Source organism: Talpa europaea (genome assembly GCF_964194135.1).
Source record: "Talpa europaea genome assembly, chromosome: 7".
In the NCBI taxonomy this organism is placed as follows: domain Eukaryota; kingdom Metazoa; phylum Chordata; class Mammalia; order Eulipotyphla; family Talpidae; genus Talpa; species Talpa europaea.
The window spans coordinates 64,446,998-64,472,102 of NC_140074.1; the positions used below are offsets into that span (position 1 = coordinate 64,446,998).

The 25,105-nt window shown below is 48.1% G+C and overlaps 1 protein-coding gene across 1 annotated transcript; it reads left to right on the plus strand.

The window, feature by feature from the left end:
* Positions 1 to 4,526: 4,526 nt before the first annotated feature.
* LOC311173726 (alpha-1-acid glycoprotein-like) lies at positions 4,527 to 7,539 on the plus strand (the record flags this gene model as incomplete). The annotated part of the gene is made up of 5 exons (XM_084237818.1): positions 4,527 to 4,640; positions 4,972 to 5,114; positions 5,316 to 5,386; positions 6,352 to 6,455; positions 7,465 to 7,539. The coding sequence occupies 5 exons, from the start codon at positions 4,527 to 4,529 to the stop codon at positions 7,537 to 7,539; spliced, it is 507 nt and encodes a 168-aa protein (XP_084093944.1).
* Between the last annotated feature and the right edge of the window lie 17,566 nt (positions 7,540 to 25,105).

Here is a 25,105-nt window from a genome sequence, read left to right on the forward strand (position 1 = left end):
AGCCCTTATCTTAGCATACATTTCTTTCTCATCCTTGCTCTGGCATGTCCAGTTGCCCCTAGTCCTGGGGTGTTTGATTAGTTCCCTTTGAAATTTGTTGCCCTTATCTCTGGAGCCTCCTTCCTCCTCTGAGGCTTTTCCTGTTCTATTCTGACCCTCAGGGCTCTGCGCTTGCCCTAAGACTCATTACTACACAAAAAGACAAGTAGAGATCACAAGGATTTTAGTAGCTGTGCGTGGGCAAACAAGAACAGAGATCAAGGCCTCCCTGGTGGCGCAAGTGGTTAAGATGCAGCACTATGAAACTGAGACAGGGCAAGCAAGGGTGATTAGGCAGTTTTAGGGACAGTGCAGGAGGGGACCTCTGAAGAATTTAGGGAGGCTTCAGAGATAAGGACAACCAAGAAAATGTAACCAATTCTACTGGGAAAAACAAACATCCTAGCACCATTGTTAACACTAGGGGAAAAACAAACATCCTAGCACCACAAATAATCTTGTTCAGGATGGTCCTGGTTTTCTTCAGATGATAAGATAAAGTGTAAAGATGCTCACCGGGAGGGCTAGACCATAAAGATAAAAATGTAACAAATGGGAAAAGACAAACCTGTTAGATAAGGAAGATCCCCCACTCAGTAGCAAATTAAGTAAGACAGCCTAAAACTGACCAATCACAAAGAGACTGGTGGAGCTTTAGAATAATCAGGGAAAGAAAGTATATATTCCCTGAGACACAATTCCACTTTGGCTTCCTTGCCCCTCCCAGGCCTAGTTCCCTGGCCTGGGAGTCCCACTTTATTTCTGCTCTTTTTCTCCTCAATAAACTTTTTCTTCTAAACAAACCTGCCTCTTCTCGCTTGCTTGCCTGAGCGTCTGGGAAGTTCCTGCTGCGGCTTCGTGAGACACCAACCCGTGGGGGTCTAGCGGCTGGGGCTCAGCGCTGCCCTGCAGCCTGGAATCTGTTCCTGGCTGGGAGACTAGGCCTGACAATTCCGGTATCAAAACTATCTGCAGCCTCTGCAGTACGAGTTTGATCCCCTGTCAGGGAGCTACCCACATGGCGCAGCAGAGCTCTCCTGTATTTCAGTCAATCTGCCTGTTCTGTTCCCCACTTTGTCTTTAGTGAATCCTCTCACCCCATACCTCTGGCCTGTACCCCAGTTCTTGTATGCATAAATAAATAACTCTTAAAAAAAAAAGGAATGGAGATCAAGCATATTTCTTTTTTTTTTTTTTTTTAAGACATAAAAACAAGTTTATTGTCAGATAATAACAGGACAGCTCTCTGGACAGAGAGAGGTCCCAAATATATTTCTAATCACACTACATACCCTGAGGGGTCACTTCTGGAGGCCTGCAGGTAAGGCCAGAGCTAGAGGCTCTGGACAAAAGAAGTTGAGTCCTGCTCTGGGTCGGCCCAACACCCACTCAGGCTCCCCCTTGCATCTCTACCCACGAGCAAATACAGGCCCACAGACCAGGATTCAACACCCAGGGGGTAGCCATCAAAAGCACTTAAGTAAAGCCGACTTGAACATTTTTAGCTATGGAGATTTATTTAATGAATTTATTTAATGAATTTTAGCTATGGAGATTTATTTAATGAATTTATCTATTGTGTTCAAATATTTCATAAATGGAAAACCCTTCCTAATGTGAGCAGTCAAGCTCTAGCTGCCAACGTCAAGAGTCAAGACTGTCCACCAATATGTCTTCCATCTACCTCCCTACACATCAGAGTGCTCAGAATGACTACGTGGCCAAATGTTCCTCAGCGATCATGTGTAATGCTTGTAAACACTGCCTATGTCTAACTAGGGAGGCCCTCCCCAATCCTGTGTTGTAAGAAAGTGGACTTTTGGCATGATTGTGAAACAAGGGTTAATATCGCAAGAGTTTGTTGTCTCTGTTTAGAGAGAAGGATGAGAACATTAGTCTTTCCTCTTACCTCTAAATCTCCCCAAATCCTCCCTGACCTCTAGAACAGTGTCCACCTCCTGTATCAGCAGTAGGGAACCCAAAAAGCCCCAGGACACTTGATACAGTGGTTTCAAGTGGTTTCAGGGGTAAAGTGACACGTGGTTCTCTAGGGGTCTGAATGGTGTTGGCGGTGAGAAAACATGTTTAAGGTTTTGGGTCACTTAGCACCAGATCCCAAGTGATTATGTGTTATTTAAAAAACTGTGTGTATGTTATTGGGGTGAAGGGAACTATACCTACTCAAACTCTGGGCTCTGAGCACGAACCCCACTTGACAAAGCACAATGGTGGCGCTGTCGCCACTCAACCCTCAGCCTCTCCTTGCATACACAGTGCCTTGGATCTACCCGTACCCCCGTCAGGTTTCACCAGGACCACACAAGGGCTTCCATCTGTCTCTCAAATCCATGCTCCTATTTCTACCTTCTTTTATCCTCACTGGAGCCAAGAAGACGCTTCCCATCCTACGCTACTTAAAACCTCCCCATTTCTCCTCATACACCCAGAGCCCACTGCCAACTCTTCAGCCTGGCACAGATGCTCTGCAGGCTTCAATTCCACCAACCTCTCCAGCCTCAATCTGGGTTGCTCCAGTCACCCCAGACACCATCACACACTCCAGCTACAGACCTTCCAGGTCCTTCCTGCACCTCTCTCTCATTTGCAATCTTTCCTCTAAAAAAACCCTGATCATTTCTTCAAGTATCAAGTTAGAGCAACACGAATCCAAAAAGCTAATGGAGCTTGCAAAAATAATGAAAAAAATAAGGGAAATTCTAGTGTTGACAAGGATGTGTAGAAAGAGACTTATTTGAACACCAGCAAATTTGTATAACCTCAAAAATCATTATTATTGATTTGTCAAGTTTTGTTTTGTATGTTTTGGAAAGAGATTTTTTTAAATCAAATTCATTGAGGCATAAAATAAAATGTGCACATCTGAAGTTTACAGTTCATTGAATCTTCACCAATGGACATACAGGTGTAAATGCCATCACAAAGATAATACAGAACATTGACATCTATTGCAGAGAGTTCCTTTGTGCCTTTGCAGTTAAATTGTTCTCCTCGCCCTAGGCAACCTCTGACATGATTTCTACATTATAGATGAATTTGAACTATTCTATCGCTTCACATAAATGGAATCATATAGGATGAGCAGACTGACTTCTGCTCAGCATGTTTTCAAGATTTATTCATGTTGTTACCTGCATCTCTGTCATTCATTCCGTATCATTGCTCAGCAATATTACACTGATTGAAATACTACCGTATGCTTTCCCCTTTTCTTATTGGTGGATGGATATGTGAATGGTTTCTAGGTTTCTGCTATTTTGAAAAAAGCTCAAGTCTTATATAGACATATACTTTTCTTTCTCTTCGCAATTTTCACAAGCAATGTGGTCACTCTCTGGATGAGACTTCGAAGGGGCTATCACAGTATAAAACGCTGAAGACATCTGTAGCTCAATAAAGCTGGAAAAGTAAAATAAAAAGCTATAGAGGACAGAATTAAGAAGGGTAGAATTTTGGACATGAATGAGAGGCTACAAATCCATTAAAATGATAACTATCAACTAGGGTGAACCGTGAGAAATTATTCAAAACATAATGCAATAAATAAGACTACACAATGGTCAGCATGCCATGAAAATGTGTTCTGAAAGCATTTATTTGGATGCAAAAAATTGGACAATCCCCTTGTGGTGTAGAAATACAAATGAGCAGTGGAATTATTGATCCAAGTAGTTACTGAATACCCACCATGTGCGGGGCACTGTTCCAGGATTGGGAACACATTGGGAAGAAGACAGACAAGCTCCCCACTCCCGTGCTGGGGGTGGAGACACAAGGTTTTAATGTCCTGTTTAGAGGTAGGGAGATGGTTCCAGTGATACATTTACTACACATAGACGTCAACTGAGATGCTCTCCTCTTTCGGAACTGTCCCTGCCTGCAGGGCTAGCTGAGACCCCGCTGAACTTTTGCTCTTCCATGGTTGTTGCACACTAAGTTGGAGTAGACTCCATATTTGCCCTCACCCTCCAAACTCTCCACTGCCCAACACCCCACATGATACCACACAGGCCAGGGAACTAAGGTGACTTCAACTTTTGATTGGTGCCTCTACCTGCTCAGGTGTTGGTACTTTGGAACAGGAAGTGGATGAAAACCTGTGCAATTGCTTCGCAGCCCCTGGATTGAAATCCACACATGTTAATTGAAACCCTGCAGTCCACGCCCACCTTGGCTCTGAATAGACAGACCTTTGTGCCCTAGACACCCGTCCAGATCAGGGGTCCAAATTAGACTTGGAATGTGGATTTTGGGGAAAGGAGAAAAGGTTTTGTACAAGGTAGTTTCCAAACCCTCCCTGGAATGTGTCCCAGTCATGTCCCTAGATCTCGCCGAAACCAAGGTATTTTTCAAACTCTCCCTGGATTGTGTCCAATGAGGTCCTGAGGTCCCGCCCACTGTTCCCTACAAAAGTCCCTGCACCCTCCAGCTGCCAGTGCTGCCTAGCTGCAGGTGTCTCTCATATCAGTATGGCGCTGCCCTGGGCCCTCGCCGTCCTGAGCCTCCTTCCTCTGCTGAGTGCCCAGAGCCCAGAATGTGCCAACTTCACGGCGAAGCCCATCACCAATGTCACTTTGGACTGGGTGAGTGCCTGCGCACCATTTGGTGACGATCCGTGAACTCTCCTGGGTCCTGGGGTGCATTTCTGATCCACCAGGTAGAAGTTAGAGGCAATTCATGACCCCCAAAATCAGTGGCCCCATTCCAATTTCTTAGTAGGGAACACGGAGCTAGCACAGAGGGGCTACCCGGGCTGGGTGGGTGGTGTTGCATGGAGCGAGCTCTTGGATATGCACTCCCCACCTGGAGCCCAGTCTTCCTGTTTGCAAAATGGAGGGAGATCAGCCCAAGACTCGCCGCAGCAGAGCATCCAGGACTCAGCTCCAGCCTCCATCACCCCTGGCTTCTCCCTAGCTCTCTGGCAAGTGGTTCTGTATCGCGGTGATCTTCCGACACCCTAAGTTCAACCAGTCCGCTAAAAGTATCGACTCGTACTACTTCTACTTTGCCCCCAACAAGACGGAGGACAAGATATATTTCAGAGCGTACCAGACCATGTAAGACTCCCACACTCCCTGCTTCCAGTCCATGTTGCTGGATTGTGTGGATCCTCCCTCTTCCGGGTCTCTGCCTCCACATCCATGGCAGGGGAAGGGATGACTGTAATGGCCACCCAACTCTTGCCTGAATGTCTGCTGGGCAATGGCCCTCTTCTCCCTGACTGTCTTACTGCTTTTCTCCCCGGCTGTCTGGTCTAGTGGGGACCGCTGCATTTACAACAGTACTCACTTGTTGGTCAACCGGAAAAATGGGACAATGATCATCAAAGGTAAGGGTCAGGATGAGGGTAGGGATGGTTAGGAAGGAGGGTGGACCATGTGTAAAGGAGGGGAGCAGGACACAGGACAGGGCTTTGTGCACAGAGAACCCAGGACAGACGCCCATGCTGCACACAGATGCTCAGTAATAACTGCACGTTTTGAACTCGTGCTAGTGCCAGGCACTGTTGGAAATGCTTCACAGCAATGAACCCACTGAATTCTCACCTGCAGCCCTAGGAGAACATTACAGTGATCCGACGAGGAATTGGGGAAACAGAGACCTCAAGTGGTTTCCCCTGCGCCACACACCTGCAATTAGGGACAGGATTCAAATCCAGGGCTGACTCCAGACCTGCCTGTCTCTCAACTGCTTTCCCCTTTGGGAGCTAAGGGTGGTGACTTCACCCAGCCCCACTATCACCACCAGAGGGCACCCAGTGGGAGCACAAGAATGCTGACTCCACTGGCAGGCCTCAGGCTCCTGCTGGGGCCTCACCTCCTCTGTAGATGGCAGAGGGCACTGACAGCTGTTCTCCCCGGGAGGATCCATACTACTCAAAATAGTCAGGACAGGCCTGGCATGCAGTAGGAGCTGGGCCATGTTGTCCTGGCCTTCAACGATGGAGTCTGTGTCACCCTGGACACCCCCAGTGTCCTCGCCTGTGATACATGAACCACACTGACCCTGGCCCTCATTTCACCCAGAGGATTTCTCACCAGAAAATTACACAGAATTTCATGCTCACCTGCTGCTCAGCAAGCACCCCAGGACCTTCATGTTATACTTCTTTCCAGAGGACAAGCAGAAAATGGGAATTGCCATCTATTGTACGTACCCCAAGATATCATCGCACCCTGGCCTTGCTCCATTAATCATCCCCTACTGGGGTTTGTCCCCAGAACCCCAACCCTCCCTGATACGCCCTCCCCAGTATCCCAGCAGCCTCAGCCAGCCCCTTCCTCCTTCCTGCAGCTGACAAGCCCCAGTTGAGTGAGGAGCAGCTAAACGAGTTCCATGAAGTCATAGAGTGCATGGGCATGCACAAGTCGGAGATCATTCCCACAGATGAGAAAAAGGTGAGTGCAAGGAGCGCTGACAGTGCTGCCAGGGTAGCCCATTGGCCCAGGGAGGGAAAGCTGGCACCCAGGGTTGCACAGCAAGACCGATGTCCTGCTCTGAAACACCCTCTTGCTGCAGGGACAGTTGATCTTCGCAGAGGCCACAGGGTGGACTAGAATCCAGGAGGGAAAAGGCAGTGGGAACCTGAAAGAATGCTGGATGAGGTGGGGAATGTGAGAGGCTACCAGGAGGGGGCAGCACAGCCAAGGAGCTGCAGTGGGAATTTGGGGAAGAGACTCACACAGGGAATTCTCACTGATGACTGCTGCCACGCCCAGGTTTCTCATACTCCTACCGAGAGAATGGATACTGGGGGTTTTCAAAGTGCAGCAAATCCAGGTCACCATCCCAACTGTATAACAGTCTCCTTAACACTTTCTTTAAACCTGTGGAAGGATTTCCTTGCTGCTATTTGATGCAATACTCTGAAATCACAGCGCTGATAAGCAGTTTCCACTTACATGAAAGTACTTCATGATTATGAAAATGAGAAGAGCTTCCTCAGCTTTGCCCCTAAGGTCATCTCCCTTGACTACCGTGGCACCCCTCATCTCCTTGCTCCCAGGAACCCTTGGAAAGGCTTATGAACCCAGGCCCTGGAGTTGGTCACCTGCCCTGCAGCCTGCCCCTCCACCCACTGGCTGGGAGCCTAGGACAGGCCACGAGGCTGCCCCAACCTTCAGTTGCACCATCTACAAAATGGGGACGTTGTGAGGGATTCGGGAGACAGGGCGAAATGCTTGGCAGTTACATGCTCAGGAAGTGCCAGCCTTTCTCCCCCATTGTGGAGGTGAAGAAGCTGAGGCTCAGAGAGGGAAAGTGACTCACTCCAGGTCACACAACAAGGAAGCAGCCTATCCTGGGCTGCCGTCCTGATGGCCAGTGCCATTGTGCTGCGGTCAGTCCACTCCTGCCAGCAGCCCCTCGCCTCCCACCTAAGGTGTTTCCTTCTCCCACTACCTCTAGGATCAGTGTGGGCCGCTGGAGAAGCAGCACGAGGAAGAGAGGAAGAAGGAGCAGGAGGGGGCCAAAGAAGAGTGAGCACTGGGTTAGAACATCAGGGAATTTGGGGTTCATTTCCAGCACTTGCCCCACTCTTTGTACCTCAGTTCTTTCCCTCAGATGTATCGGTAAAGTCTACATTTGGCAAAGGCAGGTTGTTCTTTGCTCTTTCACTTATTCATTCATGATGAAGCAGCCCCCAGCTGAGCCTTGGCTGATTATGGGATGAGACCCTTCCTCTGGCTGGGATGGAAGAGCTCCTTGTAACGCCCAGCACATGGGTGGGCTGGATGATACACTTGTGCTTTGGGAGCCCAGCTGGACAAGGTTCCTTCTGCGGTGGGGAAATCTTAGAAGGCTTCCAAGAAGGGACATCTAAATAAGTCTCCTAAGATTAGCGGTGCTGGTGTGCATTGTTAGTTTAGCCCTTGAACCAACACAGGTTCTTTTCCAAAAAGCTGTGAAAAAGAATTTGCAGACAATTTAGATAAGCAGAGAGAAACAAACTTTAAGAAAGTGAATTTATTTAATGCCTGAAAGCAAGGACTCCCAGGTACACTGTACTTGTGAAGGGCAAAAAACCTTTTGTTGGCCTGTGTCTAGGGGTATTCAAACCTTTTCTCTATTCTGACACCTCAGCATCCTAATTTGTGATTGACTCTTTCTCCGAGAGAAGCTAATCCTCCAGGCAGATGTGCCAATTTTCCCAGCTCTTAGATTTTCTTTTTACCCAACCCCATCCAAGGTTTCTTAAAATTCACTGTCCTTATCTCAGAAATCTCTTCTCACTCACCCAAATTTCCAGCCTACACTGTCCCTGAAGATGCTTCATTAACCCGAACATGCCCTGGAGCACATTAGGAGATTAATAATACCGTTCTTCTTGCTATAAGCCAGGTATCTAAGAGAAGAAGTTTAGGGATCGAGGCAGACATAGAAGTTTAAGTTGCTGTGGCTAAGGGATGGCGAGAACTCTGGAACGTGGGCCATTCATGAGGGACCCTACAGCACGCCTCTCCTTGGCCATCTGGCTGGTGGGGAAGGCATGGCAGACATGAAGCTTCTGTGAGCACCTTGACAAGATTCTGGTTTGACAAGATTCTGGTGTCTGGGCCGGGACACAAGGGTAATCGGGAGGACTCGGGACCTCATTTCTCTATGAAGGGTTCTCTGGTGTCCACCAGGAAGGAGGGTAAAAGATCTAGGGGTGAGGTTGGCCAGAGAAACCAGCTGATGGCCTGCAAATGGTTTTGGAACAATTGATATGAGCCATGTGAGGCAGGTCCTCAGAGAGGCATAAGCAGAACTGAGCACCTGAAGCCAGGGATCCAGCAAAGAAGGGGACCTCTTTCCAGACCCCGGGGTTTTGGGATTTGTGGCTGTGTGAGGGGAGCAGCACCACTGAGGTGAGAACAAACACATTAAGTGAATGTCGATACTTGGGCAGCTCCACTGGTGAGCGTCCTGAGCCACCCAGAGTGACAGGATGATGACCGGCACCAGTGCCTGGTCCCGTGACTCACGTCAGCACCCTGTGTCTCCCCTCTAAGGGCCAGGCTGCCCAGACCCAACTCCAGCACCCTTTGCTTAAAGTGGGTGACTGCTCTGTGCAGGGGTAAGGATACAAGGTACTCAAGCTGTTTTTCATCTCCCAGCAGCCTCTACAGCCACCATCTGCGGCCTTGTTTTCCTCCCAGGTCGCACGACCTGCACATGATACCCTGTTAATGCAAAAAGCTCTTGGAGCACGAGCATAGGCACGTGCACCTATGGTTACCCACACCCAGGACAGGCTGAGCAGCAGAGGGCACTGGGTGCGTGCATATGTAAAATTGGACACCTGGGCAAAGAGGACGAGGGATAAAAGGGGAGATTTAGCAGGGGCTCAGTTGCTACCTCTCTGCCTACCTGTCTGGTTCCCTGCTTCAGTGTTAAGGTCCTGTCAAATCTCCCGAGGGCTCCAAAATTCTCTTTTTCTCTGCTTGAGTTAGCAATGAATCTAACCCACCAAGGCATGGGGTCTCTTTTCTGAAGCTGGGGGCCATGTTGGGCCTCATCTCAGCTCCCCCTCCTGACACCCCCCGAATCTGAGCTGAGACTCTCACTCCCAGAGAAGGGGCGGCACCAGGAGTTTCCTACCAGGAATCATCCTCCCTCAGGGTTACTTTAGCAGCTCTCCTTTGCAACACTGAGAAATACCAGCTGAAAAGTGTCCTGGGGGCCTGGGCAAAGTGAGCAGGCCTATTAGAAGAAGAGCAGATGATATATTCAAGTTGGGGTGAAAAACGTCATGGAGGTTTGGGAAGAGAAAAAAGAAAAAGGAGTTTGGGAAAAGAAGGTCATGGAAGCTTAGGAAGGGAACAAAAGAAAAATGTGAGGGAGAAAAATCTTCCTGGAGGTTTAGGAAGAGAAACCTGGAACAAGTAGCAGGCTGCCAGGTTTTCTTGGTGAAATCTCTCACCCCCCACACCTCTGGCCTATACCCCATTTCTTGTATGCATAAATCTTTAAAAAAAACTGGACGGTTGAGATGCCATGGGGAGTTCTGGAAGACATTCCTGTCAATAAGACCCATACCCACAGGACTAAGGTGTGGGCTGTGGGGAGCACATGGGGTTTAGTGCCTGGTGAAGGCAACTGTTTGCTGAAAAGGAGACCTAGGGAGTCCAGGCTTGCAGTTCTGCAAACACCCACATGCTGTTTCTCATGTCTCTGTCCTCAACACAAAGGGGCTCAGGCAGCTCCAGTGCAAAGGGTTACAGATCTGAGATAGGCAGGAGAAAGATGTGGAGAAAGAAGCCAGCAGAGGGGGGCAGGCTGGGTCTTGAAAAGTGCCCCCAACAGCTCCCCCAGGGGAGGGCTTGGCTCCGCATCCACCTTCTACCTGACAGGCGATTTAGAAACCAAATCCTTGACACATGCCACAGGTGTACACGGCTTCGGGAATGATTTTTTGTAGCCTTTCATTTCAGATCAACATTCACCTTCCTTCATTTGCCCTCCTAGTGAAAATAGAACTTTAAATGCTTCAAATATACAGACATCACTGACTGTAGCGGCAGGAATGGCCACAGGGCAGGATCTCTATGATCCCAGGTGACAGGGTAAAGGAGGAGTCCTGGAGCTCTCCGTACCTTTTCAGGCTTTTATTGCGTTTTACCAGGTACACAGCAGGCAGGGGTGCTGGAGGGCCGGGAGGCTGGCAGGCCTACCGCCCGCAGCAAGTGTTAACTCTTCCTGGGCCTCTGGGCTTCACTGGTGGCCACGTTCTCTGGTGACCTTGATTTCTCTGCTGCTCTCGTGGTTCTTCTTGCATCCCCATGATGCCGCCCTTATAAGACCAGTCTTAGCCAACGTGAATCACATTTACCTATGCCCACACCCTACTCCAGGTGCCTGCCATCAGGCATGCATTTAGGACCAGGATCCTTCATCAATCCTAATGGTGAGGGGCCAGAAAAGCCTAATACTTTTTCATTTACCCTACACTGATGCACACACATTCTAAAAATGCTGAGGTCCGTGCTCACGGGGCTTGGGGAGCTGGAGAAGGCTGTCCTGGTGGCCACGGTTGGGGTGGCAGGTAGCTGATCACTGACCAGAACCATACGGTTCCCAGGAGCAGGACTGGGAGCTCAAGATGAGGTCCTGAGAGGGATGGTGGGGTCTTCATCCCAGCAGACCCATGAGGAAGGCGCTCTCACAATGCAGAAGCTGGGAGCATGTCATCCTCAGGCCCGAAACCCCAGTGGTCTCAAACTGTCACAGAGCAACCCTGATATAAAACGGGTTGCCTGATTGAGGGTCCTCACCAGTGCCCTTAAAGGGGGCTTATAATGCCAAACTGCAGACACACACAAAAGGTTGATAAATGGTTTATTTACAAGGGAGGGAGAAATGGGGAAATGAGTAACTTAGGGAGAAAAAGAGGGAGATAAGTTCGTAAATGCATCCTACCCGTTCCACTGACCTGGAATCCCAATGAGCTGGGGAAAAGCTAGCACGCCAGGGCCGGGGCGACCCCCGGCCACATGGCCAGTTAAAAACTCTAACCGAGAACCTAGTTGCTTCACTCCGCCCTCAGGTCCTCCCAACCCTCCCTTCTGAGATCAGGGGATGTGTAGTGCGCAGTGTCTTGATGGAGCGCGGGTGGAGTCCACAAAGCCTGTACGGAGTTTGCTCAGGGCACCCTTTCCCCTAACAACAACGGCCTACAGACCAGCAGTCTCCAGGAGAACGTTCCCACCGCAGAGACGCGAACCCTGGAGTGGCTGGTCATAGGCAGGGGTTCGCTTTGTGCCAGAGACCCTGTTCTTTCACTTCTTTCTGGCCTTCTGAGGAGGCTCCCAGACCAGGAAAACTTGCTTTTAAAAAATAATCTGTCCATCTGGACATAAAATACACATATTAGCAGGAGGTGGGCTGTGCAAGAGGTCTAGAAAAGCCTCCCAGACACTGTGTGAGGACAAAAGGCGCCTCCGTCCCGGCACCCACTCCAGGCACGGCACTGGGAAGTTACTTCCCTTGATAACAAGATGTCCCTCCATTAAGAAAGTCGAAACCAGGCAGGACACCTTTTTCCCATGAGGGTCCTGCAGGGGCTTTCAGGAGAGGCTGCAGCCAGCGCCTGGCCTGGGCAACAGCTTGAGGGGTGCCCTCTTGCTAGCCTGCCCACCTGCCTGGGACCTGGGCTTCTGGCTGCCAACTGAGGCGCCCACTCTGAGTCTGGAGATCAGAAGGGGCAGGAGCCCTGCAGGCTACAGATGTCCCACAGGTGTGCACACAGGGAGAGGCTCATCTTTGTGGTAGAACTGACGCTCTCGGCTGCCTGCACGGCTTGGCTCAGCGTCTTGTTGAGCTCCCTCAGGTCCTCCAGGTACTCATTCAGGAAAGCAGGTGGCAGCACAGGCCCGTCAGCAAACAGGCACTGCCTCAGACACTGAGCATGCTCAGTCCTATCAATGGGCAGCTGGAGGAACTTCAGGGCATTATGCCCGAAGCCAAGCGGCATTTGGCACATCTGGGTTCCTGGCTACATTCTGTATACTAAGGGCTTTCCATGCACTGTTCCCTTAATCTTTACCACAACCCATTTCCCAGAGGGAAACACAGGCACAGATGAGCATGGTCACCTGGCTACGGTTATGCGGTACCTCAGGCAGGTCTGTGACACCAAAGCCCAGGGCTTTCCCCTCCTGTACAGCCACTGCTAGAAACAGCAATCTGGCAAATTCTGTCCCTAGATCTGAGCCCAGGGGGATTTGGTCTAACCTCAGGAGAAGTAAAATATCCCATGGCCAGTGTGGACACGGAGCTTTATCCTGGGTCACTGAATTCCAGCTTCGCTCCCCTACCTCTGCCCCTGCCCCTGAGAAGAGCACAGGCAGGAGTCTCCACCCACCTCAGATGCCTGTGCTTGCAGGAGCAGCTCCTGCCTGCTGGCAAGGAAGGCTCCTAACCACCTGCCTGGACTCAACTGGGAAGGCAGTCCCCAACTGTGAGTGGGTGGCACCTGGGGCTCCTGGTCCCACCAGTGCTGCCCTCAGAGACTCTGGGCTAGAAGCCAGACACAGGCTCTGACAGTGCCGCTGAGAGCTGTTATCCAGTGACAGCACTCTCTGCAAAGTCCAGTGTGTCTCACCTGGTTCTGCCATGTGCCTCATTTAATTCTCACAACTGGGCTGGTGAAGACTGTTGCCCCACCTAACACATGGGGAATGTGAGACTCAGCAGGATTTGTACCCAGGCCACAACGCCAACAAGTGGCAGACATGAGTCCAATGCAGCTTTAATACCCGAGGCCCTCTGCCTCGATGGCCGTGTCTGTTCTGTCTTCATGATGTCACAGCCAAATCCACGTAAAAAATGCTCCTCAAAATTATCAACTATGAAAACCAAGGAAAGTTTGAGAAGCTGGCAGAGCCCAGGGGAGCCTGAGGGGATCTGCCCACTAAACGCCAGGGGTCCTGGATGGGATCCTGGAAAAGAAAAGGGACTTCAAGTAAGAACCATAGAAACCTGAATGCACTATGGACCCTGGGTCATGATGACACAGTGATGGTGGTTCACTCACAAGAAATGCACCATAATAATGTCTGATGTTAAAAGTTGGGGAAAAAATTGCATGTATGCACACAGTTGGGATACACAGGAACTCTGTACTGTCTGCCTAATTTCACTATAAATCTAAAACTATTCTTTAAAAAAAGCGATTAAAAAGCGAGTATATATTACTAGGTTTCCGAGATACCCACAAAGAAATGGATGATGGTTTGGGATCTAGATCTCCTGAGGCTGACCTCCCAGAGGACAGGGCCCTGCCCAATTCCTTCACAGCTGGGCTGAGCACTGTCCCTGACACACAGAACATTCAGGGTTTGTTGAGCAACTGCTCGAGTGTCAGGCTTGAACTGCTCATTATGCACAAGGGGGAAACCTGGGAGTACACGGCACCTGGGTTCTCAGCTGCCTGACACAGGCCTGAATGCTAAGTATCAAGCAGTTAAGATGGAGTGGCTGGGAGGCCAGAATGAAGGTTCTTACCCAGTGGCTGATGGGTAGGACATGACAGGAACTGAGGAGACACAGGCAAAGGCAGAGAGGCTGGTACCGAGGGCACAGCTGCCAGTTCCCACAGTCCAGGGGCTGGCCAGTCTGGTGACCCCACCTGCTTGTTCCTTCTCTTGGGGCTGGACATTGAAGATATGTCTTTTTCTCATGGTGGTCTTCTCTGTCCCTGCCAGGGAGGGACACCAGAGTGACCACATGGGAAGATGTAGCAAAGAAGAAGAGCCCCCACCCCGCCTCACCTCCCTGTTACAGCTGGACACGCCGGCCATGTGGAGGGTCTTTAAGAAACTTTCCTGTTGGCTCTGTTCAGGCTGGTTGGACCTGCCCAGGCCCCGAAATCTGCATTCCAGAGAGCTCAGAGAAAAACCGAGTCTGTCCTTACTAAGGTGGCTGAGTCCGGGTTGGCTCCCTCTGAGTTGGACCCACCTAAACCACACAGGGGACATTGCAGGGTATCAGTGAGAGTTGGTTCCAGAGCTTCTATGGGGGCAGCACCCATTGGAAGTGGAGGGGGAGATGTCAGAAGAGAACTGTCTAAATCTCTTCATCCTCTGAGCAGGAAAACTTGAGGCTCCAGGAGGTTGAGGGATTTCCTGGGTTTCAGAGCTGTGGTGCTGCTGTCCTCTGGCTCTGGCCATTGCTCCACAGGGAGACAAGCCCCTTCCCCAGGTGGGAGTGGCCCCCATGTCCCTACCCTGGGCACCAGGAGTTCCTCAGAGAGTAGGGGAGCAGGAGGAGGGTCTGCATCCTTCTTGTCTTCCTGCACAAATCCTTAGCACTACATCTGGGTGAGTTCCAGGCGGATCTACTGCTTCAGGCCTCAGCTTGGACACCACTTCCTCTGGAAACCTCCTACCTCACCCTCCCTCACCCTCGGCTGAATTAGGTGCTGCCAGTCCTCCTCTGTGCTTCTGTCTCAACTGGGCCACTCTGCCTTGTCACTATAGCTGAGAGGTCTTTTGGGACAGGCCCAGTATGGGGAAGGGCTGGCTGCCTGGATAGATGGATGTTGGGACTCAAGGCAAGACAGAATGACACAGTGGTGAGGAGCCAGGGCTCTGAAGTAAAGACCTCAGATCCAGTCCTGGCTTTGTCACTTTATGCCCCTTAGGCATAGAATGGGCAAAACAGTAAAATGGGTAAAAGCTACTTCAGAGTTGTGCAGACTGATATCTGTAAAACCCTTCGCATGATGCTCTGTATACAGTAAGGGATTAATAAATGATGGTTCGTCATCACTGCTTGAAATGTCCTCAGATCACCTTAGACCTTCCATTAAATGTGGAGCCTCAGGAAAATATATAAGCAATAGAGGCTCACATCAAGAAACAAGAAAGAACTCAGAGAAACAACTTAATCTCAAAGCTCGAAGAACTAGAAAAAAGAACAAAAAAACCCAAAACCAGCTGAAGTAATAATAAAAATCAAAGCAGAAATGAGTGAAATCGAAACTAAGAAAAAATCCAAAAGATCAACAAACCAAAAGCTGGTTCTTTGAAAAAATAAAATAGACAAACTCCTAGCCAGACTCACAAAGGAAAAATGGGAGAAACCACAAATAAATAGGATCACAATGAAAGAGGAGCAATCACAACACACACAGCAGAATAAAAGAACAATCAGAAACTACTATGAGCAGTTATATGCAAACAAGTTCAACAATCTAGAGAGATGGACAAATTCCTACAACTCTACAATCAACCAAAGCTAGATAAAGAAAAATAGAACACCTAAACAGCCCAATTACAAGCAGCGAAATTGAAATGGTAATCAGAAACCTCCCCCAAAATGTGAAGGATCTATACAAAGAAAACTATAAAACACTGTTAAAAGAAATAGAGGAAGACTCAAAGAAATGGAAAGACATCCCCTGCTCATGGATTGGAAGAATAAACATTATTAAAATGGCCATCCTACCAAAAGCAATATACCGATTCAATGCTATTCCAATCAAAATCTCAATGGCATTCTTCAAAGAAATATAACAATTATTGATGAAATTCATACGGAATCAACAAAAACCCCAAATAGCCAAAGCTCTCTTGAAAAGAAAAGGAAGGGAATGGAGGCATCACACTCCCAAACTTCAAACTATACTACAAGCCATAATATCAAAACTGCATGGTATTGGAACAAGAACAGACATTGGACCAACGGAACCAAAAGAAAATCCAGAAATAAACCCACATATGGTCAACTAATCTTTGACAAAGGAGCAAAGAATATGAACTGGGGCAAAGAAAGTTTGTTCAATAAATGGTGCTGGGAAAACTGGGTCACTACATGCAAAAGAATGATGCTTAACCACTACCTCACACCATACACAAAAATCAACTCAAAATGGATTAAAGAACTACACATAAGACCTGAAACCATAAAATACATAGAAGGAAATATAGGCAATACACTAGATGACATGCCCCTCAAAGACATCTTTACAGACACATCACCCAAAGCAGTGATAGTGAAGGCAAAGATAAACAGCTGGGACTACATCAAATTAAAGAGCTTCTGCACAGCAAAAGAGACAATAACCAAAACAAAGAGAAACCCCACCAACTGGGAGAAAAGTATTTCACACAACACTAATGATAAAGGGCTGACCACAATAATCTACAAAGAGCTGATGAGTCTCAACAAAACAAAGAAAATAATCCAGTCAATAAATGGGCAGAAGCGCTAAAAAGAAACTTCTCCAAAGAGGAAATGCAAATGGCCAACAGGCATATGAAAAAATATTCACATCACTAGTAATCAGGGAAATGCAAATCAAAACTACCATGAGATACCATCTCACACCAGTGAGAATGGCACATATTAAAAAACTAGCAACAACAAATGTTGGAGAGGGTGTGGAGAAAAAGGAACTCTCCTGCACTGCTGGTGGGAGTGCAAACTGGTCCAACCACTACGGAGAGCTGTGTGGAGATTTCTTGACCTACTAAACATAGAGCTTCCATATGATCCAGCAATTCCACTCCTAGGTATTTACCCAAATGACACAGAAACATTAATTCCAAAGGGCACCTGCACCTCTATGTTTATAGCAGCACTATTTACAGTAGCTAAGCTTTGGAAACAACCCAAATACCCAAAAATAGATGACTGGATCAAGAAGATGTGGTCCATATACACCATGGAATATTACTCAGCCATCAAAAAGATAAACACATGCAGTTTGCAGCAACCTGGATGGAGCTGGCAGGGATCAAGCTCAGTGAAATAAGCCAGAAAGAAAAAGAAAAATACCGGACGGTCTCACTCATAGCAGGAATTTAGAAAACCTAAACAAGGGACCAGGAAAAAGACTAATTAATACAAAGTAAAAATCAAAATCAACAAGCAACTATAAACCAGAGACACACAATGGGGCGGGGGGCGGGGAGCAGGGAGAGGATGGACTAGGGTCAAAAAAAGGGGGGGTGCAACTGTATGGGGAATATAAGCAAAATGAAAATGCATACATTGTGCAAAAATGAAAAATGATGTAAGAATTGTATAAAATAAAATATTTTAAAAAAATATGTGGAGTCTCAGGCTCAGAAGTGAAACTGGCCTAAGATCCACAGCGGAACCCACCTAGAACTGGTGTTCCTATTCTCAGCCACTGTTTTTCCCACGACTCCTCCTTGTTGGTTTGGGGGAAAGGGAGGCGTGGAGGGAGGATGGAGGGGAGATGAGACATCATCACCACTGCCGCCCCCTGTGCCAGCACCCCCTTGTCAGGCTACTTCGGGAAGAGGGCTGAGCCGGGAGGACAGGAGGCAGGTCTACACCACAGCCTGCCTGCCAGGCCCTCGGCAGCATCTGAGGGACTTTGATGGTCAGGGAGGGCATGAGGCAGTCAGGAAGAAGGGCTGGGGGTGGGGGAATGGGGATAGTAAGGGGCTATGTTAAGCTGTGACACCGCAATTCTTGGCTGGGTGACCTCAGTGACCTGGGGCGCCTCTGTGACCTGGTCAGTGAGGCTGGGGAAGCCGGGCCAGTTCATTCCCAGCCAGGGTGGGCAGAAGGTCATGGAGACAGGGCCTGGGCTCCCCAAGCAGCAAATACCAATGTCTTGTTGTATAACCAAGTGTCAAGAAACCGCCAGGGTGAACTTCGCTGGCCCTGCCAACTCTGGGGAAAAACCTAGGTCAGCCTGTTTGTTTTGTCCACAATGATTCAGACTGTGGGTAGCTCTAGCCCACAGTCACCAGCAGCTTGCTGGGTTCCAGGCCCAGTTCCTGACCAGAGCATGGTCTTGGGTGTGTCCTTCTCTCTCTGGGCCTCAATTTCTCTCTCTGCAAAGTGGGGGTGATATGGTCTTCCCTGCTTATCAACCACACAGTGTGATTGCTCCAACATAGTAGGGTAAATTTTATGAAATATTGTATCCGCCAACTTTTTGAACAAGAAAATCCACAGTTTTGTATAGTTCAACCCCCACATAGCACCACTGAAAAAAACAGTGGCTACAAATTCCTGTGCTCTGGCTGTGAACTGGGAGTCATATGGAGTGTGTTGGGTTTTCATCTTGGGCACAACGCTGTGAGTCATGCACGGTTACCCTGGCTCTCCCAACAAGGGCAACCACGGTCCAAATTGGTTAGGTACACCACCCAAGATCACAAAGCAGGACTTGAACAAATCTTTGGGGTTATTTCCTCAGCTTAGACATGATATCTCATTAGGACCAATGTATTCTCCATGGTTGTTCATGGGGTAGGTCACCAGCTAGTCCTCAGACACAGGACTCTACCCTGGATGTGATGAAGAGACATGAAAAGTGGCTTTTTCACTTAGTTGTGAATGGGTGTGTTTCCCTGATGGCCTAACCTCACCTGTGTGTGACTATTCACAAGTTCACCTAACATCTTTAAGCCATTGGTTTCCTCATGTGTCGACTGGGAGAAATTCCCTATTTTCTGGATTCTTCCATAGACATAATTTTGTATTTTGAGGTCTTTAGAAGGTTATATCCTGCAAACTGATGTGTTTATGATTCAGGATTTTTTTCTCTCCATCCTTGAGTGTTGCTAAACTGGTGGTGAATGTTAATGTAATAGGTGGACCCTAAGAAGCAAGTCTGTTTCATTTAACATGCATTTTACTGATTGTACTGATTTAATCCTCCTAACAACCCAGTGAACTAGAAGATATTATTCTTCCTATTTTGCAGGTAGGGAAACTGAGGGACAGAGACACTAAACGACTTGCCCAAAGTCACACAGTCAGCAAGTGGTAGAGCCAGGACGATGTTTGAACCACCATCTAACATCCTTCTGGTCAATTTTCTGTCTCTTTCCTGCCAAACTTCTCTTGATATTGTCAGGGTCAGTGGAGATTTGGGCTGGGGGTGGGTGGCTACCCAGAATCTCAATCCACAGATTAGGAAAATATCCCTGAAATGTAAGAAAGAAGATAGTTGTCAGGGTAGTGCTGAACACACTTGGCGGCACAACTTGTATTACCTCTTTGCAGGGAGAGGAAGACCCCAGAGGCAGCCAGAAGGACAGTGAGAATGAGGACTTTGGAGGAACAGTGAGGACAACCTCAGCCAGTGGATGGCGCTCTTAGCCACTTTGATGATACAAAGGGTGGCTTTCTAGACTCCACACCCCTCATGTCAACTCTATAGCAGAAGGTGGAGCTTTTAAAACTCCACCCCCAAGGGCAGGCTGATGGCTAAAAGGGCAGACCTAAGGCTTTTGACTGTTAAACTGCTGGGGCTTTGGGCAGTTGAACCAGTGGGAAGAGGGGTGTCTGAGAGAAGCTGCAGGCTTGCCACTTATGGCCTTGGCTTAGTCCTTGGACTCTGCTCAGACGATGCTAACTGTGGTCTGACACTCAGCATCTGGCCACATGCCAGCCTGTGAATTCTCTCCCTCCCTCCCTCCCTTTTTCTCACTGTGTAAATAAATCCTGTTGTTGTTGTTTCACACTGTGTCTACTTGGGCTTATATATGCATTTATACACTGGCATTCAGCTGTGGGGTGAGGAAGCACCAACCAGGTCACTCCGCTGCCCCGTTGTGGTCAGTGTCAGGAGGACTGCCTCTGCGAAGAGACTCTGCGCTTATCACTGCAAGCGCAGCCTTCCTTTCTCCCAATACTCTGGCCACTGAAGTGGGGGCTTTCTCCTGCACCAAAAGATCATGTGACTTCCGAGGACACTTTGTGCCCTGAATTCAATTCTGTTCTGACAGTAACTGGAGACAACACCAGATCGCACAAAGGGAGGGCTCAGTCCCACAAGATCAGTTGAAGTCCAGCTGCCACTCTCGTCACTTGTGCTTTTGACTGACCTGCTATAAATCAGAGGTGCCCAATCCTTCAGGCTTTATCATTTGTTGAGACAACTGAAAGAACCCAGGAAAGCCGTTTTCTTACTGGATTAACAGTTTATTATAAAACAATGCAGGCCAGGAACAGTCAAATGGCAGAGGGCTGGGGGTAATAGGACACGGTATGTGGGAAGGCCTTGGTGGCTCCAGAGCCTGTCCAGGTGTGTCCCTCCCCACTCACATGTACATGGTCCCCAACCTGGACCCTGGAACTTAGGATTTTTATGGAGGCGTCATTACGTAGGCGTGGTTGGTTAAACCATTGGCTGTCGATGATTGAATCAACCTCCCATCCCTCTCCCCTCCCCAGAGGTCTGGAGGTGAGACTGAAAGTTGCAACCCTGTAATCACTGGGTGGGTTCCCCTGGTAACCAGTTCCCAACCTGAGGCTGCCCCAAAGCACTGGCCTCCTCCATGGCCAACAATCACCTCATTACTGATATGTGATTTCAGGTTTCCAGGCCTAGTCTCCCAGCCAGGAACGGATCCCTGGCTGCAGTGACAGCGCCGAGTCCCAAGCACTCGACCACTGCTGGTTGGTGTCTCACAACGCCGCAGCAGGAACTTGGAAGACACTCAGGCAAGCAAGTCAAAAGAGGCTGATTTGTTTAGAGGGGAAAAAAGTTCATATATTTTTTTAAAGATTTATTTATGCATACAAGAGCTGGGGGACAGGCCAGTGGTGTGTGGGGTGAGAGGATTCATCAGAGACAGAGTGGGGAACAGAACAGGCAGACTGAAGTACACTGCTGAGGGGAGCAGCGGGAGAGTCAGGAGAGGTCTGCTGTACCATGTGGGTAGCTCCCTGGCCAGCCTGGGATCCAACTTGTGTTGCAGTGGCTGCGGACAGTTTCGTAGGTTGTGTCTTAATGCCTTGTCCACCAGGGAGGCACCAAGAAAAATTTACTAAGTAGAAAGGGAACAGAACTAAAGTGGACTCCCAGGCCGGTGGAACCAGGCCAGGGAGGGGCAAGGGAGCCCAGTGGAGTCGTGCCTCAGGGAATGTAGACCTTCTTTCCCTAATTATTCTAAAGCTTCACCAGTCTCTTTGTGATTTGTTAGTTCTCAGTGGTCTCACGCACTGCCCTAATGTCGCTGTGCCCAGAATGAAGTCTCTGTGTCCCAGCCCTTGTCTTAGCATACATTTCTTTCTCATGCTTGTTCTGGAATGTCCAGTTGCCCCTAGTCCTGGGGTGTTTGATTAGTTTCGTTTGGAATTTGTTGCCCTTATCTCTGGAGCCTCCTTCCTCCTCTGAGGTTTTTTCTGTTCTATTCTGACCCTAAGGCCTCTGAGCTTGCCCTGTGACTCATTAATACACAAAAAGACACGTAGAGATCACAAGGATTTTGGTAGCTGTGCGTGGGCAAACAAGAACAGAGATCAAGGCCTCCCGGGTGGCGCAAGTGGTTAAGACCCAGCACTATGAAACTATCTACAGCCTCTGCAGTATGAGAGGCTCGCCTATATTTCAGTCAATCTGCCTGTTCTGTTACCCACTCTGTCTTTAGTGAATCCTCTCAACCCCCACACCTCTGGCCTGTACCCCAGTTCCTGTATGCATAAATAAATAACTCTTTAAAAAAAAGGAATGGAGATCAAACATTTTTTTTTTAAACATAAAAACAAGTTTATTGTCAGATAACAACAGGACAGCTCTCTGGACAGAGAGAGGTCCCAAATATATTTCTAATCACACTACATATCCTGAGGGGTCACTTATGGAGGCTTGCAGGTTAGGCCAGAGCTAAAGGCTCTGGACAAAAGAAGTTGAGTCCTGCTCTGTGTTGGCCCAAGACCCATTCAGGCTCCCCCTTGCATCTCTACCCACAAGCAAATGGAGGCCCACAGACCAGGGCTCAATACCCAGGGGGTGGCCATCAAAAGCACTTAAATAAGGCCGACTTGAACATTTTTAGTTCTGGAGATTTATTTAATGAATTCAAGCTTGTTCAAATATTTCATAAATGGAAAACCCTTCCTAATGTGAGCAGTCAAGCTCTAGCTGCCAACGTCAAGAGTCAAGACTGTCCACCGATCTGTCTTCCATCTACCTCCCTACACATTAGAGTGCTCAGAATGATTACGTGGCCAAATGTTCCTCAGCAATTATGTGTAACACTTGCAAACATTGCCTATGTCTAACTGGGGAGGCCCTCCCCAATCCTGTGTTGTAAGAAAGTGGACTTTTGGCATGATTGTGAAACAAGGGTTAATATTGCAAGAGTTTGTTGTCTCTGTTAAGAGAAGCATGAGAATATTAACATGTCTTTCCTCTTACCTCTAAATCTCCCCAAATCCTCCCTGACCTCTAGAACAGTGTCCACCTCCTGTATCAGCGGTAGGGAACCCACAGAGCCCCAAGACACTTGATACAGTGGTTTGTTGTTTCAGGGGTAAAGCAGACGGTGCGAGACGTGGTTCTCCAGGGGTCTGAATAGTGCTGGCGGTGAGGAAGCCTGTTTAAGGTTTTGGGTCACTTAGCACCAGATCCCAAGTGGCAGAAATGCTTTTGTGTTATTTAATAAACTGTGTGTGTGTTGTTGGGGTGAAGGGAACTATCCCTACTCAAACTCTGGGCTCTGAGCACGAACCCCACTTGACACAGCACAATGGTGATGCTGTCCCCACACCACCCTCAGCCTCTCCTTGCATACACAGTGCCTTGGATCTACCCCCAGGCCCCATCAGATCACACCAGGACCATGGAAGGGCTTCCTACTGTCTCTCAAATCCATGCTCCTATTTCTACCTTCTCTTATCCTCACTGTAGACATGGAGCCAAGCAGACACTTCTGCTCCTACCCTACTTAAAACCTCCCCATATTTCCCCATTCAGCCAGAGTCCACTGCCAACTCTTCAGCCGGGCACAGACACTCTGCAGGCTTGAATTCCACCAACCTCTCCAGCCTCAATCTGGGTTGCTCCAGTCACCCCACACACCATCACACACTCCAGCTACAGACCTTCCAGGTCCTTCCTGCACCTCTCTCTCATTTGTAATCTTTCCTCTAAAAAGGCCCTAACCATTTCTTTTAGTATCAAGTTAGAGCAATACAAATTCAAAACACAAATGAGCTTGCAAAAATAATGAAAAAAAAAAAGGGAAATTCTAGTGTTGACAAGGATGTGTAGAAAGAGACTTATTTGAACACCGGCAAATTTGTGCAACCTCAAAAATCATTATTACTGATTTGTCAAGGTTTGTTTTGTATGTTTTGGAAAGAGATTTTTTTTAAATCAAATTCATTGAGGCATAAAACATCTGAAGTTTACAGTTCATTGAATCTTCACCAATGGACATACAGGTGTAAATGCCATCATAATGAAAAATATAGAACATTGCCGTCTGCTGCAGAAAGTTCCTTTGTGCCTTTGGCAGTCAAACTCCTCTCCTCACCCTAGGCAACCTCTGACATGATTTCCATCATTATAGATGAATTTGGACTATTCTATTGCTTCATATAAATAGAATCATATAGCATGAGCAGACTGATTGCTGCTCAGCGTGTTTTTAAGATTTATTTTGATGTTACCTGCATCTGTCATTCATTCCGTATCATTGCTCAGTAATATTCCATTGAATGAAGTACCACCACATGCTTTCCCCTTTTCTATTGGTGGATGGATATTTGAATGGTTTCTAGGTTTCTGCTATTTTGAGAAACGCTCAAGTCTTATGTTAGACATATACTTTTCTTTTTCTTCACAATTTTCGCAAGCAATGTGGTTACTCTCTGGCATGAGACTTTAAAGGGGGTTATCACAGTATAAAATGCTACAGACAACTGTAGCTCAATAAAGCTGGAAAAGTAAAATAAAAGCTATAGAGGACAGAATTAAGGAGGTTCGAATTTTGGACATGAATGAAAGGGTACAAATCCATTAAAATGACGGCTACTAAATAGGCTGAACTGTGAGAAATTATTCAAAACATTTTGCGATAAATAAGACTACACAATGGTCAGCATGCCATGAAAATGTGTTCTGAAAGCATTTATTTGGATGCATAAAGATTTGACCCTCCCCCTGTGCTGTAGAAATACAAATGGGCAGTGGAATTATTGATGGCAATTAGTTACTGAATACCCAGCATGTGCCGGGAACTGTTCCAGGATTGGGAACACATTGGGAAGAAGACAGACAAGCTCCCCACTCACATGCTGGGGGTGGAGATGCAACGTTTGAATGTCCTGTTTAGTGTAGGGTGATGGTTCCAGTGACACAATAACTAGACATAGACATTCAACTGAGATGCTCTCCTCTTTCGGAAATGTCCCTGCCTGCAGGGCTAGCTGAGACCCCACTGAACTTTGGCTCTTCCATGGTTGTTGCACACTACTTGGAGTAGAATCCATATTTGCCCTCACCCTCCAAACTCTCCCCTACGCCACACCCCACATGGATACCGCACTAGCCAGGGAACTAAGGTGACTTCAACTTTTGATTGGTGGCTTGACCTGCTCAGGTGTGGGTGCTTTGGAAAAGGAAGTGGATGAAAACCTGCGCAATTGCCTCACAGCCCCCAGTTGAAATCCAGACATGTTAATTGATACCCTCCAGTCCACGCCCACCTTGGCTCTGAATAGGCAGAACTTTGTGCCCAGACACCTCTCCAGGTCAGGGACCCAAATTACACTTGGATTGGGGATTTTGAGGGAAGGAGAAAAGGTTTTGTACAAGGTATTTTCCAAACTCTCCCTGGATGTG